This window comes from Scleropages formosus, chromosome 12 (genome assembly GCF_900964775.1).
Source record: "Scleropages formosus chromosome 12, fSclFor1.1, whole genome shotgun sequence".
NCBI lineage: Eukaryota > Metazoa > Chordata > Actinopteri > Osteoglossiformes > Osteoglossidae > Scleropages > Scleropages formosus.
Window position 1 is genome coordinate 9,883,542 of NC_041817.1, and position 11,988 is coordinate 9,895,529.

An 11,988-nucleotide genomic window follows, 5' to 3' on the forward strand; every position below is an offset into this window, starting at 1 on the left:
TGACAATATGTCTCCTTGGAAACACACACACACACACACACACACACACACACACACACGCACACGCATAGATGCACGCACACACACACACACACACACACACACACACACACATTAATTTTAAATATATGCAGTTCATTTGCTATCTTACCTTATTTACATGTGCTCATTTACATCAACTTCGTTCTTAAGTATTTTTGTCTTGAGTAGTAAAAATACAAAAATAAAATAGCTTCTTTCTATTATTATTATTTTTCAGAGTGAGTTCATTCAGTCCTGCGCACAGCTCTTTGCGCGTTACGGAGAAGTCCTCGATTTCCTGTTGCGTTTGGCTCGGCGGTTGGATGGTAAGCTGATGAACTCGAAGCGTTTGGGTCGATCCACGTTGGGGAAGGGTGGCGGGCCCTTGTGCAGTCTTTTGATGAAGTGGACCTCCCTCTGGTTCTCCCTGGTTCTGGAGGCCTTGATGGGCCTTCCCTTCCTGGTGAACGCCATATACCAGCCTTCGTACTTGGCGTTCTGGAAGGCGGTGTAGTTGTTCTCCAGGACGATCTCAGTGAAAATGCAGTCTCTGCTCCTCCCGTTTGGCTGGTGAAAAAAAAAAACAAAACTGCTTTTTATGAAGGAGCTTTTTCAGAGGAGAGCTCTGTATAGAAGTTTACCTGGTGCATCTCCGTAAATCACTGCACAGTTCTAGGCCAGGCTAATCTGATGTGGCTATGAACAAGTAAAACACTTGGCTATGGAGGAATGAATGTCAGAAGGGACTGACTGCAATTGATTTTTCTCAAAATAATATTCTGACAAACCATTCCTTCGCCCAGAATAGAGAAGGTGAAAGTGGCGAAAACAGAATCAACGTGACGAAAAGTAGATTAAATCAGTCAGGTCTTAAATAACTAAAATAAGTCACAGACAGAAGTCTACATCGATAGTCACATAATCATACGAAACAGCGACTCAATTTCACATCAACAAACAACAGAATGTGTCTAATCAATATGAAAAATGAAAGGCTAAGTGCTGTGCCTAATAACTGACATTACAAATAAAGCACATCTAACATCAATTTTCTAACAACAAAAATGTCTTCCATGGGCAATAGTTGGGGCTCATTATTTTAAAAAGTTTTAGTTATGCCACTGCAGCGGTGCACAGATGCATCACTAACATTAAGTCAACTGAATGCATTCTATTGCAATATCAAAGAATGCACATCCAAATAGTCAAGGTTAGTCTTTAATAAATATCTGAAAAACCTTGGCAAACAAAGTTTTTCTTTTTTTTTTTTTCATTTCCCGGAGGTGAGAACTGTTACAAAGATTTTTAACAATGGCCAATCTCTGTATTTATTTATTCACTGTTAACACTCACCCAGCCAAGGCATCTCTGGCACAGCAATGAGAGCACGAGGGCTGAAGTTATTACAATAAAGATTCCTCCATCGTGTTTTGCTTTAGCGACGGTCAAACGGCAAACACTGAATACATCTTTTCCATTTCCCTGCAGGAAGTGGAGAACTGACTCCTGACCGGTAGCCCCAGAAGTGTGAGGGTAACTTCCCCCATTGCCTGGCAGCTGCACATGCAGGAAGCTACTGAAGTGACAGCTTTAAAAAAGCTCTGCTCCGCTGGCTTTTTCTAGAAGGGCCAGGCCAGCGGGGGTTACATGTCCACCCTGAGTTCTAGCATTACCCACACTTCACCAGAAACCACAGCGAAGTCTAATTCATGCACTTGGTCACACAATTTTTCCAAATATTTTATTTTTTTTCTAACAGGCAAATCAAATTCACAAAGCCCAGAAGTCAAGCTCTTCTTTAGTCCCTTCACTATAAAGTAAAAAAAAAAAAAAAAATGAAACCATTCAGGAAAAAAAAGATCTACTTCAAAATGAAGACAAAATACCCCCCCCCCCCCCCAAAAAAAAGCAAAATTTCAAGTTCCCTCTTTTAACAAGAGTTTGATTAAACATATACACTTTGTCTAACTTTACAATGTTCATCATAAAAGTAAAGATTTTGTTCTTAAGTAGAAAAAATGTATTCAAACTGAACATTAAATGTGCATTTAGTGTATATCTGGTGCTTCAGAAAGCTTTACCTAAAGTAATGAACTGTGTACAGACCTTAAAAACGTCTGCTTGCCAGGAATTAGATAGATAGATAGATAGATAGATAGATAGATAGATAGATAGATAGATGAGACAGGCAGACATACATAGATAGATAGATAGATAGATAGATAGATAGATAGATAAGGCAGGCAGATAGATAGATATAGATAGATAGATCAGACAGGCAGACATAGATAGATAGATAGATAGATAGATAGATAGATAGATAGATAGATAGATAGATAGATAGATCAGGCAGGCAGATAGATATAGATAGATAGATCAGACAGGCAGACATAGATAGATAGATAGATAGATAGATAGATAGATAGATAGATAGATAGATCAGGCAGGCAGACAGAGATAGATAGATAGATAGGCAGACATAGATAGATAGATAGACAGATAGATAGATAGATCAGGCAGGCAGACAGATATAGATAGATAGATCAGGCAGACAGAGATAGATAGATAGATAGATAGATAGATAGATAGATAGATAGATAGATAGATAGATAGATCAGGCAGGCAGACAGATATAGATAGATAGATAGATAGATAGATAGATAGATAGATAGATCTGTGTCGTTACCGGTGACCCACCTTTCCCACGAGCTTCCCTCGGCGGTTCATGCACAGGTACCGGCCGCTCTCGGCCCCCTTGATGCGCACGCGACTGCCGAAGGTGTCCGTCTCCACGAAAAGTCTGGCTGCGCGCGCGCAGAAGCCAAAGGCGAACACACAGGGTTACGTAGAGGAAGCCACAGCAGCTGGCGCGCTCAAAACATTCACGCATACAACAACTCTGTATCTGTTTGTGCTCCTGCACACGAAACGAGACATAAAATAGACGGTGGGAATTAGGAACGGAGCATTCCGAAATACTTGGAACGCAATGAATGAATGAAAAAACGCAACACGCACAGCAGCGACTCGTAAGATTGCTGAGCGAAGCCTGTTATTGTTGCTCTAGCGACTGTTCTACATTATTTATTGTGTCTTTCCGCAATAACAGTGTCAACTGCCATTCTAGCGAAATAACCACCTTTCTTTCCAGTCATCGTAAACTAGAAATCATGCAAACTTTCACTTCTACTTTCAATCATCCAAAAATGCTACATTTATCTGCGTTTTTCTCCAACAATACTTCGCTAATGTGTCTCAGCCTCTCAAATTTCAAATCTTCATTAATTAGAATAAAATTCAACGGCTTCCAGTATTTCACGGTGAAGCGCTGAAAGCTCTTCAATAATTAAGCAGTAATAGAGCTGACATCATTATTCGTTAATTTATTATTTAAAGCCTAAATAATAAAGCAAAAAAAGGGGGGAAAGGACCCTTGAACTACAAATGGATCGTTTTTCTGAACGCACATCGACCCGCAAAGTGGCACAAAGTGAGGGAGTTGAACCCAAGTGCGACGCTTCTTCTCCGATCAGCTTTTCTTACACTTTTCGTGTGTTTGGAGGGAAGAAAAGGCGCGACTTTTACAAATTTAGCTGATGTGCTTTTCTCCAAAGCGAATTACAGTGTTAAGGGTGCAATTACTCACCCATTTATACAGCTGGGTAATTTTACTGGAGCAATTTCAGGGTAAGTACTTTACTCAAGGGCACTACAGCTGGAGATCAATCCTGCAACCTTTGGATCTAAAGAGAGTAGCTCTAACGCCACGCTACCAGCTGCCTTGCCGCGTCCTCGTCCACTATTAACTCCACGGCACTGATTTTGGGCCCGTTTCTACAGCGCGGCATTCCTACAGTACCGGGGCTTTACTCGAGAACTTCGTCGTGGGATTCGAACCAACATCGTTCAGTTTGCAAGGCAGCCGCTGCAAAGCACTGTGCCTCCTACCGCTTTCATGCAACCAAAGGTGTGAAATGAATCCCTGTGTGGATGTGAAGCGCTCTTCCGCGGGTAGGAAGGCTGTTGAGGCCGGCGATGTGTTACCGAAGGTGTTTCCGTCCTCGGCGGTGGCGGTGACCTTCCTGCCGTGGATCTGGACGTGTTTCCCGCTCGTGCGGCTGTAGAGCTGGTAGACTCGGACCTGGCGCCGGCTGAGCTGGTCGGTCACGGCGCCCTGCTCCCTCACATACTGGTTAAAATTAGGAGACGGGTGATTCTCCCCCTTGTCATGCAAAGGGAAAAATAACGCATCACATATTTTTGTTCTAGCGCTTTCTAAGTTATCTCAGATGGCAGCGACATAGCAAGTGAGCTCCTTCTCTAAAGTCCCGCATCCAGTGAGTGTGGGCAACAGTAGCAATTAACGCTCACATGTGTTCCGATCATTTTTCACTATGAAGTAAATTTGACAAAACAGACTAATAATAATAATAATAATAAGAGAGGCGAGGTCAAGGTTCAGAAACAAGGACGTACCTGGGCATTACACCAGAGCACAAAGAAGTGAAAAGATCTGCGAAATGAGAACAGACGAGTTATTAATAATATGATCAGTGGTTCCCTGTGCGCGCGACGTGAAGCTGGCTGCGGCACGGGGATGGGAAGGAGCGCGCGCGGGACTTTCCTTACATGTAAATGGAGCGCGGACTCATCGCGTACATGATTCTCTCCTTCTTCATTCATCCAACTCAACCGCGAGCGCAAAAGGTTCGCGAACCGGCTGCTGCCAGTGCCAGAGTCCCCGGATTTCACTTTTTAATCCGAGCCGCGCCAGATCTGCTCCTCCCGGCCTGCCGCGCGGCTCTTCGCTTCGGGGCGCCTTGCGCTCCCCCTGCGGTCGGACCCGTCCGAGGCGCTTCCAGCCACAGCAGAGGCGGGACGACGGGACGCGCATCCAGGGGAGAGAGACTAGAGCGCCGGGCTTCCGCGGCTCCGGACCTCAGCGCTCCGCCACAAGAGAGCCGCGAAGCCGAGGCAGCATCAAGTTGATGATCAACGTGCGAAGCGACGCGCCTTCGGGGCAGCAGCTCATCTCACACTAACTAACTCAGTTACTGCGAGGGCGATCAAACTCACGCTGACTGAGTGAGCTGAGCAAATTCCATCGTTCCCTTGAAACGCTACTCAAACACACACACACACACACACACGTACTGTATATGTGTGTGTCTATATACTGTATATGTGTATGTGATCACGAAGTGAAAACGTGGTGAGCGCGAAAAGCCATTGTAAATCCCGCGAGCCGTGGGGACTCGGCCTGCGGTGCGAGGAGAGGAGCCGCTCCGCTGTGTCGGTGTTCGCCGCGCTTCTGCGTGGGCCGCCGTGTCCACATTTAAGAAGCCCCCCTCGCACTATGCAAAAAGGTGAAAGACGACAGAAGAGCAGGTCCCTCCCACGTGTGGTGAGACGGGGGGTCTCCTGTTGCGGGTGGGCGACGAGGAACAAAGAAGTGTCACCTTGAAGAGCCACCAGTAATTAAAAAACAGGTCGGGTCTGGGGGGCGCGCGGGGGGGCGGCGGGTGTGAGTCCATAATAAACCTCTATTTGGCTGATGCCTTTGTACAAGGGGACTTGCAGTGTTAGATAACTTCAGAGTGATTTGCACAACGGGGTGTTTTCAGGGGAAACATCTTGATGCTGAGGGTGCTACGGCAGGAGTGGGATGCGAACCGGCAACCTTCCGGTCGTAAAACTGGAGCCCCCAAACATGACAGTTACAAAAAGTGCTTCCAGTGACAAAAGCTTTTCACGGAGTTAATAAGGATTTTTTTTTTCCTCATCATTGTGTCTGCGATTGGAACACTTACATTTATTTATTTATTTAGCACTTGTTAATAACTCATATTTTCCGTGGCAAAAAAAAAAGAGAAAAACTTAAATACGCAATAAATAATGTATGGTTATAGTGGACTTGGAGGACAGAGCTGCAATATGAGCCACGGAGAAGAAGGTGTTTATCAGGCTCGATCTGATGGAGACATTTGAACTGGAGGACACTTTGTGGCGGACTGAAAACCTGAGCTACCCCACCTCTTATTATTAATCTTTATTTTACTGGGGCCTGTTGTCCGGGATGAAGTACGGTGCTGCACAGCGACTTCACAGCAAGTGGGACTCGTGTCTCTTCTCCAGTTACGGGCCAGAAACGTAAAAAAATGGTATTGCAGCAGGAGCGGGATTCGAACCAAAACCATCACCTCTACTACAGAGGAGTTCCGCAGCAACTCGGCCCGAAATGTGAGCGCTACACCAATCACTGTTTAAACACGCCCCATAATGCAGGCATAGAATAAACGCACAGGAGCGATTATGAGTCGCGCGCACGATCTTTCATCTTTCATTCTCGATGTTTCGGCAAGTAACGGCGCGATTGGAACCCGAAAATGCACCCAGAAAATCCGGAGGCTCCCGGTTCGAATCCCACTCCTGCTGCAGGTTCCGATACAGCGCACGTAGCCGGTGAACAACTGTACAGTCGGTTGTGTGTGAGCGCACGGCCCTCTGAAGGAAGAGGTTCATAGTAATAACAGCACTAATAACAGTAATAATAAGAGCAATAATAGTAGTAGTGGAACGTGCCGGCGGTGCGCTGTATGTGCGCTGCGGCAGATCGGATCTCCATTCAAAGGCGCCCCGCTATTATTGTGCGCGAGGTGCGAAACATCAAGAGCCTCCGATCGCCGCCGAAGGAGTTTCTCTTCACACCGTTTGTCGACGTGGGGCCTCGATCAATAACGCGACGGCTTGTCCTTTTATCGCCCAGACAGCGGCTATCTTTACCTCAATTATGTGGAATCAACATCGCACATGTGTCAACAGCGGCTGACAGCAGGACGCGCAACTCCTGCGCCCTTGAAGAGTAACAATAAAAAAAAATACTGCGACGCTGCTTTGTCCCCACAGAATCCTTTCCTCGTCGCCAGGTTGTCAGTTCCTGCCCAGCCTTTATGCGTGGAAATTTGGAAACTTCACCAACTAACGCGCGCAAGTTCTTGATCGCCTCATCACCTTATTATTTAAATAACGGTCTTTTTTTTCTGAACGTTTTATCAGCTGCCAAATCAAAATCGAGAACTAACGCACTAAAATAAAAGCATCTGTTTACACTCAAATAAACCTTGATCGTTTCAAATATTTATTTTTTTATTTATTTTATTATTATTTTTTTTAATAAATCACTCAACCCAAAAGCAAAGCTTTTCTTAGAATAAAGTGAACAAAAAAATCAAATATCAAATATCACATATCAAATTCTTTTCACAATCCATGATTTAATTTGCACATTATCTGTGTTTTTCTTGTGTTTTTCTCTCCTTATGTCCCTATAATTTATGTCATAGGCTGCTGTGAGGATTCACAGAGTAAGAATTTCATTGTACAGTGTAACAAACTGTTTACTGTACACATGACAATAAACTCTTGAATCTTGAATCTTAGGGCGTTTTTTTTTTTTTTTTTTTACTTAAATTGAAAACCATAAATACAGCTGGAGGATCCATAATGCCCCTCATCTCCTGACGGTTCAATACAAATACTTTCTGTGTAACAGTATAAAAGGCACCATGCATTGTGTTTCAAGTCAAAATGTTAAAGTGAAGATTACAAGGTACCAAGGAGCAGTTTTCCCCTTAAAAGAAAGGTTTCTCTGTAATTACACCATTTAAACCCAGCTTTTGCTATAAAAGAGCACACAGCCTAGACCCAGAGTCCACATCTTCGCAGTGCTCATCCCTATCCTGACATCTTTCCTTGATCTGTCTCTCGCCATAATTAGTTGCTGAAGCACAAATGGAAAGAGTTGTGTGGAACTGTTGAACAAGTCAGAATTCTTCTTAAACTGCCAAGAAGACTTAGATTTAGGCGTTAAATGTGAGAGACTACATGGGCGTTATAGGACACCAGTTTGCTCAGTTACATGTGCACAGAGTCACCAGGAAAAATATATGCAACGTAATAAACACACAATCAAACTGATTTTACATCTCCATAACTGACCTCACACATCCCGCCAATAAAAGTGATGTGGCTGGAAGTTTTAGTGGTTTCAGAAAATTTCCACCCAATAGTCTTATCATTATTCTCTTCAATCTTGTCAGGAGCTTTATGTAGTAAAGTGACCAAGGACCTTGTGATGTACCCAAAAACTTTCAAGTTAACATTTTCATAGGCAGTTAAAAGTCACTAAATGCAATTACTAAATTCACTTGTTCAAGTATAAACCCTTCCTTCAAATAATAGGATTAATTTGTTCCATGAAATTGCTCTGTTGGGTGAGAGGAAGGAATTACCATTATTTATTATGAGGAAATAATAATAGTATCATGGGCAAAAAATAGGATTTCTAACTTATATTTTTGTGTTATATTGTATGTTTATAATTTATTTTTCTCTGCTTTTGCAACTTCTCCCAATATCTTTTACATCTTATTTTCAGCCTTTTAGGAGACATTTTGAAAATTTGGCTCACAGATGGTTATGATATGAAGAAATCAAACTCACAAGGTGATTGCCTATGTCTTTCACTCTGTAAAGCATGCAGACACTATGCTGAATGTTGGGGTCCAGATGATCTTCATCTGATTGCAAGATTAAGGATTTATTCACGTTAAGTGGTCATTGTTTCCAGGGAAACATAGAGTGTAATGAAATATATTTAGCTAGAAAATCCTGACTGATGCCACTGAGAGACAAAGACCTTTTGGGTTTCATACACCAAATGTGTATCTCTTCCAAAACCTCTCATACAAGCGTTTGATTAAGCCATTATACAAGAAAATACACCTTGTGGAAGTAAAATGACCACGTAACAGGCAAAATTGCCACTGTACAGAATAAAAACCCTGCTGCATGAAATATATATTTCCAGAAGCTGTTGTTCCCTGTATTGGAACCCATTATGGAAGGGTTGAGTGTATATTTGGCTGAAGCATTTCAAGTTAGCCTTAAGGTTTAGTTCAAGTATGAAACAAGTTAAAATAATTCACAGGAAACTTCTGATTGTTTTACTCAGCAGTAGCCTATGGAAAAGCGAAAATAATAAGTTATGTAGGGCTTTCTGGAGGAAAGCCGCTGTTATACACATATACAAGGACAAACCCGCCATGTGTGTTCGCAGCCCAGAATTTCAAAGTCTGATTGACTTCTTTCCTGTGCTACTGTGTCATTACAATAACAATTTACAATTGTATTACATTCTAAAATGCTTTTAGTAGTGTTAGCATTTTAAGAGTAATTTGTGTAAAATATGTTGCAGAGAAATGGATTTGATTGATGTTCTTGGAGATATTCATACAGGTAAAGTAAAGGTATTCTAGAAGTATTCTAATAGTGTGGGAACTGTGAACGATTAAGAAATATAAAAAATGCAGCACAGGCCCTTGTTCATAAATGTTGTTTTTGGCATCGGTCATAAATGCTTATGTGCTTATTGGGGATGACTGTGAGGTGTGGGGCTCTGAGTGTCTGAGTGCAGCAGTTTGCCTCATCATGCTGGTATTCACAGTCCTCCAGCAGGCAGTGTTGGATGTTGGCACGGTTTTGTGGGAGAGGGATGTGCAAGAAGCAAAAACGGCCCCATCAAGCACCCCTCTCTCCACAGTCAGACTCCTACACCCAGATTACAAAGTGCCGCTCAGATCTAAGGACCTGCAACCTGATCTTATTTATTCGCGTCTCCATGGGCTTTACTGACACGGGAGTTGTGATGGAAATAACCCACCGTTTGCTTCCGAGCAAGTGCCTCCTTGCTGCCCGAGGAAAGGTACAGAACTGCCCCAGGACTAGAAAACCACCGCCAGCCCGTCGAGGCGCTTGAGGCAGGCTTTTAAAAAAAGACGGAGTGACGCTGCAAAAACTCGGAACAGGTGGACGACGGGTTCAGAGTCAAGGGTGGAACGCCAGCGTGAAACCCAATAATGTGCAGATACGGAGCGGAGTTGTCATCACCGTCCCTGGTGAACAAACAGGACGGCAGTTCGTCATCCACAGGAAAATAATAACTAAAGGCTCAGAGAAGTTATTTTTGGACGCGTCTTTCTCACAGACCCAACGTGAACATGACATTAAGCACGAAGTAACTGCTTTCACGTCTCGCAGATTCTCTTATCCAATTTGAATTTCTCCTTAAGTGTTTTGGACGCAGTAACATACTAAGGAACAACCAATTCAACCAAGCAGCCCACAGAGAAGGCTATTTACTTTGGAGACAAGCACGTTCGAACGAAACCAACGATACGAACCGCTCTATGCGGGGTTGTCAGCAAAGTGAATTAATGCCTCAACCAATGAATCAGGAAGCACAGGCAGAAATAATCAAACCTCACACAGAATCAGATGTCAACCCTCTTCTCCTTGAACCCATGTTGTACGATGACCCCGAATGAACGGAGTAGTGGAGTGGTGGTCCCCAAACAGCTCCGGGCACATCGTAAAAATCTGTGCCATAAAGAACAACTGGCCGCTCATTCCGAGCCCTCAAAAGCAGAGTCAAAGGTTTGGAAAGTGGGTGGTCCCCTCCTCGAAGAGGGGCAGGTACAGTGTACGTACCGTCAGTCCTCTCCCACATTGCACGACAATTATGATTCATAAAGACAACTGCGAGGGAATCACCTGTGAGAAAAAGAAAAAAAAAATGCTGTCCAAGAAAAAAAAAAAAAAAATCTTTTGACATTTTAATTTCCTGCAGATGTTGCAAAATACAGAATATCTTGCGATTAATTACGGACGACGAGAAACACCAAGGAGAAAACACGGAAAGGAAAGACGAGACTGACAGAGCGCGGGCAGCGGTTGCCTGTGAGGTCCAAAAAAATGGACAAACCTGTAATAATTCCAAGGGCCGCCCAGCCCCCGCATACAATCCAGCCATTTGTAAAAGTTGACCATTTGACACAACTGACAGAGGCAATAAATTTGAACTAGTTCCCTTTACCCTCCCCTTTTATCTGTAATGAGGGGGTCTTTCTCCTCCCCAACCACAACACACAGACACACACGCGCCCACAGGAGCGCTTTTGCCGAGCGTTGCCTCCTCATTTACCATCAAATCGGTGACCACGGAGAGCAGTTATTTTCCATACGACGGCAAGGTAGCCAAGGATGTTCAATAACCGCCAAGCTCTCGCGAGCGGCGCGACGGTACCTCTAGGGAAGCCGTCTGCTTTTGAAGTCAGCGAAGTTTCGGCAGTGACTGCGGCCGCAGTGACGGACAGTCAAAGGGTTAGGCCTCAGCTGGCCCTGACGGGCGCGGGGCTCTGACTAATGAAGATACCATTAGCGATCAGTCAAATGACTTGCGTGAGCTCTAGGGTCAAATGCATTCAGCAGCGAAGCAGCAGGTCCCACAGCGGCTCAGCTACTGAACATTCATTTAGAATTCCTTGTGTCGTAGCCACATATTTCAGAAGGTCCAGAACAATTTTAGAGGCCTTAGTGTATATATACGCACACACACACACACACACACACACACACACACACACACACACACACACACACATTTTCTGAACCGCTTGTCCCATACGGGGTCGCGGGGAACCAGAGCCTAACCCGGCAGCACAGGGCATAAGGCCGGAGGGGGAGGGGACACACCCAGGGTGGGCACACACATACAATTTATTTATATATATATATATAGATAATATAATAGTATATAATGTATATATAATATATATTTAAAAGTAGCAGTTTGATACTTTTCTGTCTATACTGAAATTAAAACTTAACTTTTTTTAATATCAATTCCGAGAAATGACTAAATGTCATATAACAAAGTGTTTAAAACGTTTACCTAAAATATATCTCTCTGTAGACGTTAAGTCATATAACAAAAATTTAATAATTCATAATATATACATATATAAAATTAATAATTATAATACACACACACACACACATTGTCTGAAACCACTTGTCCCGAGCGGGGTCGCAGCGAGCCGGAGCCTAACCCGGCAACACATGGCGTAA

The 11,988-nt window shown here is 43.6% G+C and overlaps 1 protein-coding gene across 2 annotated transcripts; it reads right to left on the minus strand.

Annotated features, from left to right (window-relative positions):
• Positions 1 to 213: 213 nt before the first annotated feature.
• Positions 214 to 4,886, minus strand: fgf17 (fibroblast growth factor 17). 2 transcript variants are annotated; one of them, XM_029256904.1, is made up of 5 exons: positions 4,651 to 4,886; positions 4,498 to 4,534; positions 4,066 to 4,210; positions 2,719 to 2,825; positions 214 to 588 (listed from the first exon to the last, which is right to left on the minus strand). In XM_029256904.1, exons 1-5 carry the CDS (start codon positions 4,698 to 4,700, stop codon positions 298 to 300), a joined length of 630 nt encoding a protein of 209 aa, XP_029112737.1. In that variant the 5' UTR covers positions 4,701 to 4,886; the 3' UTR covers positions 214 to 297. The 2 variants fall into 2 exon arrangements, with proteins under 2 accessions (XP_029112737.1, XP_029112736.1); XM_029256903.1 differs by having other exon boundaries at positions 4,066 to 4,243.
• Positions 4,887 to 11,988: the final 7,102 nt, after the last annotated feature.